At 43.5% G+C, this 5,615-nt stretch overlaps 1 protein-coding gene across 1 annotated transcript; it reads left to right on the top strand.

Moving 5' to 3' along the window:
* Positions 1–617: 617 nt before the first annotated feature.
* On the top strand, positions 618–5,615 carry LOC131900206 (cancer/testis antigen 55-like; the record flags this gene model as incomplete). The annotated part of the gene is made up of 4 exons (XM_059251555.1): positions 618–839; positions 2,815–2,959; positions 4,480–4,592; positions 5,397–5,615. Coding segments are annotated over 4 exons (699 nt in total), but the record flags the coding sequence as incomplete, so codon positions are not given.

Below are 5,615 nucleotides of genomic sequence, written 5' to 3' on the forward strand. Positions count from 1 at the left end.
CACTGAACTGTGCCCCAAGCTCCCTTGGTGGGCCAAAGCAGGAGGGTGTGTAGACCAACTCAAAGAACACGTGACACAAGTCTTAGCGGGCTGTACTGTCTCTGCCTTTCCCCTTGCAAGACGCCTTTGTGTATTCCCCAGAGAAGGGGAACATCTCACTTGGAGACTGAATTTGGCCTTATTCCCCATGCACACATGTCTCTGAAGCCAGGAGGCAGTCAGTCATAAGGAGGGTACCACGAAGGAAGGTGGCCGGTTGTCCCAGCAGGATACTGGAGCCAGATCCCAAAACATTACTTACCCATTATGCTCATGAAGAATAAAAGACAATTTCGAAACATGTCCTTACTTCTGCACATATCTTTAATGCTTGGTCTGAATTTAGAGCCATGGCTATGCATTTGCTGCTGCTGCTGAGGCAGGCATATACCAGTAATAATGGGAGTTTAAAGAGGCTTACTGGGACAGGCCACCCACAGATGCCATGGAGGTGCCATTCAGTAGACACAATCTTAGGGCCCAGAAATGGTCACTATGGTCAGAGAAGTGATGATATGTGCTCACATCTACACAGGTGCTCAGAGTAGGACTTCTGTGTAGAGACTGTTTGCATTTGATATGAACCATTGTGCCCTTTGTTTATCTGTGTCATAGATATCTCCAATTTGAAGTCTGTCAGAGGAATTGTGACCTATCTCTGTACCGACTATGGCTGGATTAATGAATCTATCTTTTTCAATACTGACATGTTGTGTGGCAAAGTCCCACTGAACATTGGGACAAGTGTCATTGCTCTCGTGGAAGAAAACGAAACAACTCATATCCAAAAAGCAATCAAGGTATGCCTGAATTCACTCAGAGTCTCTTAACCTAGTGCAATTTTGATTTCTCCCTTGGATTAAGACAGACATTAATGTAGACATAGAGTGAGTTTAATGGGTTTGCCCTAATATTTGAGAGGCAGATGCAGATGGAATGTCTCTGAGTTCAAAGTTCGACTGGCTTACATAATATGTTCAGGTCATCCAGGAATACAATATAAGGCCTTGTTTTAAACAAACAAACCACCTGATAAATGATTTTTGCTTACCTATTTGCTCATTTAAGTTTTATGTAACAAAGTCTTCTTCTCTCTATCACATATCCTCAAATTGACTGTGATCCCTTGGCTAGCCTCAATCTTGCAGCCATCCTCCTAGTCTCTGACTCCAAGTGCTGGAATTACAGGCCTCATCTACTGTCTATATTCACGCCTATTTCTTTCAGGGATCTATACACATATTGGCATGTAAACATTCAAGGCATCTGAATTTAATATAAGGGTGCTAGAGGATGCACACCTTGCTTTATAACTGGCTTCCAAGTGGTCCTATACCATGAATTGTACCATCCACTCTACTCCATTTGGTTGTGGGTACCAACAGTATCTTAGGATTTTTCTTTACAAGTCTAAGAATTTATCTGTGTTCTTTGCTGTGATTGTTAATGGTATTTCTCAGACAGGAGCCAAGTTCTTCACTCCTCAGTGCAAAGGATCCTGGAGAAAGGACCACCCATCTGTCCTGATAACTGGTCATACACCGAGTGGCAGGTGGCAACAGCGATTAGTTAGGTTTTGAAAAGACATGCAACAGCCTTTGACATCAGGGGCTCCAGTTTCATCACAGCTCTGAGTACAATAACCAGCATGATGATTGCATCCAAAGTATCACACGATGAGAAACACAGCTCACTAATTATTATGCATGTACCCATTGTGATTCCAGATGGCCCTTTCTGCCACCTTTTGCTGTGTCTTTATGTGATATTTTGATAGCATGCACAATATTCCGTTTTGATTTTAAAACTGGTAACCAGTCACTTGTTCTGGACAGTGAAATTATCCAGTATGGTTTGTGGGAGATGGTTTTCTGCTTTGTGCTCATGTGGCTATTATATTTTTGTATAGAGAATGTACATTGTTTAATGAAGAAATGTTCAAAGGGAAACTACCTCCAGTAAGAATCATAATCCTCAATAAGCCAGAATAGTAGTATTCTTCCACACATAGGTGAATGGAGCCCTGGCATGCCTTGTCTTTGCAATGTCTTGTGATGGGGGTTATTTCTTCCACTTCATCTCCTGCTTCTGTACCCAGGCCCAGATAGGGAATAACATGCTCTCCCTCCTTGTTCTCCAAAATTGTGCTGCTTATTCTTGTCTCTGTCAACTTTATTCTACTCCACTCCCATCTCCCAGGTAACCCATTTCTCTTCCTTCGCATACCCCGCAAAGCCCATTTCCCCAATTACACCACCAATATCACTCAGTCTAATTTTTTTCCTGTGGAAATGTACGAAATTCTTTTCTAATTTGAGTTATAGCCATGGCTATAGCGTGCTTAGAAGTATATTTTACACTATTGGATGTTGAGTTCCTGGAAAGCAAAAGCACTGTCTTTCTAAGGTCAGAAGGTGAGTTTGTGAGAACATTAAACATAGGTGTGAAATTCACAGTTGCAAGGCACTTGCCAATCCATGGAGCAAGCACAGACACAATTGATGTCATCATCTCAGATCCATGGTGGATCAGTAATGTATGGTCTAGGTTTGAGAACAGTCGCTTAAAAGATTTCTGCCACAGGAGTGCTATTTTGGCATGACTAATAAAGTCCAGGTCTCTGACAAGGAGTCCTGTGTCCTGCAAGCACCCTTACAACTCTGTTAGGTCAACTCGTTAAAATGCTGTAGTTTTCATGGGGAATCCTTGGTAAGTGTACAATCTCCTGCCTGTAATTTTTATTTTTTCTTCAACCACTGTCTCCTTCTCTTATAGGTGAAAACTGTGACTAACCCTGTGGATGGTACTGAGCAATCAGACCTTGACAGAGAACTTTGTATTAAGTGTGTCAGCTCCGTCACACAGGACAGCATCTATATCGACAAGGAAACATCTTTCCCTGTCCATCTCTTTTCTGGAGGTAAGATTTATAGTTTTAAAAGCAAAGAGCAAGAGTGTGGGAAGTGTCCTTGAAATTGAAAGTGAGGTACCATAAAAATGGGGAAAGTGGGCAATATTTTAAGTATCACATGGCAGTCCTGTCCTCCCAATGCCATCATCATGCATCCATGTGGTTTTCACTACTCAGTTGATTCATTTGGCTGTTTTGATTTCTCATACAGGGTTCCTCTAAGTTACCTGAAACTCACTATGCATCTGAGAATTGTCCATGACCTTAGCAAACCCATCCCTGACTCTTCTGAGTGCTGAGGTCATAATCTTCTGCCACTGCATCAGGATACATGCAAAATATCATCAATGATAGCATCACACAAGTATAAGAGATTTATCTTGAAAATATATCCACCATTTCAAAGCAAAGGTGCAGACAGGCCTCTTTCTTTCTGTGTCCTCTTTCCAGAATATTCATCACATAGGCTCTCATATTTTGTCCCTAGCCTACATGAACAGCCTGGACATGAGTGGGGGTAGTGAAGGGCGAGGGTCGAGGGAAAGAGAGCTTGGGTGAGTGGCAGATTCCAGCTGGATCAACAACAGAGAGGGAGAACAAGGAATAGGAGACCATGGTAAATGAAGACCACATGAGAATAGGAAGAAACAAAGTGCTAGAGAGGCCCACAGAAATCCACAAAGATACCCCCACAACAGACTGCCGGCAATGGTCGAGAGACAGTCCGAATTGACCTACTCTGGTGATGGGATGGCCAAACACCCTAATTGTCGTGCTAGAAACCTCATCCAACTACTGAGGGATCTGGATGCAGAGATCATGACTAGGCCCCAGGTGGATCTCTGGGAGTCCAATTAGCGAGAATGAGGAGGGTTTATATGAGAGAGAATTGTTGAGACCAAGGTCGGATAAAGCACAGAGACAAATAGCCAAACAAACGGAAACACATGAAATATGAACCAATGGCTGAGGGGTCACCAACTGGATCAGGCCCTCTGAGTGGGTGAGACAGTTGATTGGCCTGATCTGTTTGGGAGGCATCCAGGCAGTGGCACTGGGTCCTGTGCTCATTGCATGAGTCGGCTGTTTGAAACCTGGGGCCTATGCAGGGTCGCTTGGCTCGGCCTGGTAGGAGGGGACTGGACCTACCTGGACTGAGTCCACCAGGTTGATCTCAGTCTGTGGGGAAGGCTTTGCCCTGGAGGAGATTGGAATGGGAGGCGGGCTGGGGGGAAGGTGAGGGGGGCGGGAGGGGGGAGAACAAGGGAATCTGTGCCTGTATGTAGAACTTAATTGTATTGTAAAATAAAAATTAAAAAAAAAATCATTGTCGGAGAACCAGTGTTTAAAGGGCCTTAAGCATCCCTTCCTGTAGGAAGTTATTTGAGATATCTGTGTAAGTATATGAAAAAGTTACTTTGCATTCAGGAAATGTTTGTCAGCATATTGCGGTAATGGAGGGTCTTAGGTATTGTGACATGACCTGAGTGCCATAATATTTACACCTCTAATGTTCTTGGCTGTTTTAGAATTCATGCCTTGCAAAGGAGACTTGTTGCTGGTTGAGTATTCCATGAAGCCGGGCACTTCAAACATGAACATCCACACCGTGAGCCACTTAAGCTCCCAGAATATGGATGAGGTAATTTGCCTCCATGTTGCCCTTGTCATGGGCAGGTAGCTGCCTGTTCTTCCTTCCTGGTTAGTTTTTTTTGCCCAGGATTTTGTTTGGTATGTTTGGTAGTGTATCCCCTGCCAAAGTGGACAAATTCACTGATTGAAAAGGAAATAAGCAGAAAATAATGTAGAATATACACATTGTTAACTCCTAGCTTGTGCACTTTACTTGATGTTAGGATGTTCTGTGGACAACAGTTAGAAATCGCCTTGGCTGTGAGGCCATTGTGGGGAAACTTTGAGTGCACTGGGTTTGAAGTGTTCGGCCTGCTAATAAATGTGGATAAGACCTTGGTCAGTACAGCCTGAGAATGAGATGTAAAGTCAGGGAGGTAGAGTGTTTGGTCACATTGTGTAGCATGAAGATCATGTCTTCTCATCATAAAGGAGATAGAGTGTGAGGTCATGTGGTAGCATGAAAATCATGTCTTCTCATCACACAGGAGACAAGAGTGTGGAGCCATATTGGGTAGCCTGAAGGGCATGTCTTCTCGTCACACAAGAGATAGAGTGTGAGGCCATGTTGGGTAGCCTGCAGGGCACATCGTTTCATAAGACACCCAATGTTTGTCTTATTTCTCTGATTTAATAGGAGTGATGTGGGATGGTGACTCATTGTATTAACACAGTACCCAGGCATTCCCTGTGTGTCAAGGATGAGAATCAGTGATGGAGTGAAGGACCTGCTGAGTAGAGCCAAGGGGTTGTTGAGGGCCATCTGTGGTGGGTTATGCTTCTCCATACTCATTGCCTTCATTTTCCATCATAGGTCTGTGTTACCACTATTGATGGAAGAACCGGTGTGGTGGAAGCCAGTATGTTTTTTACTTTGGATTCTCTCCATTCTCATCCTGGTTATACACCTGCATTATATGACGTTGTTAATGTGATGGTAGTAGACAGAATTCAATCACATTACACTCGTAGAGTGGTGTCTGTGATTCCCGTGGAGATGTTGTCTATACCAATCATTTTTAATCCTTTTTAA

Source organism: Peromyscus eremicus, chromosome X (genome assembly GCF_949786415.1).
Source record: "Peromyscus eremicus chromosome X, PerEre_H2_v1, whole genome shotgun sequence".
In the NCBI taxonomy this organism is placed as follows: Eukaryota; Metazoa; Chordata; class Mammalia; order Rodentia; family Cricetidae; genus Peromyscus; species Peromyscus eremicus.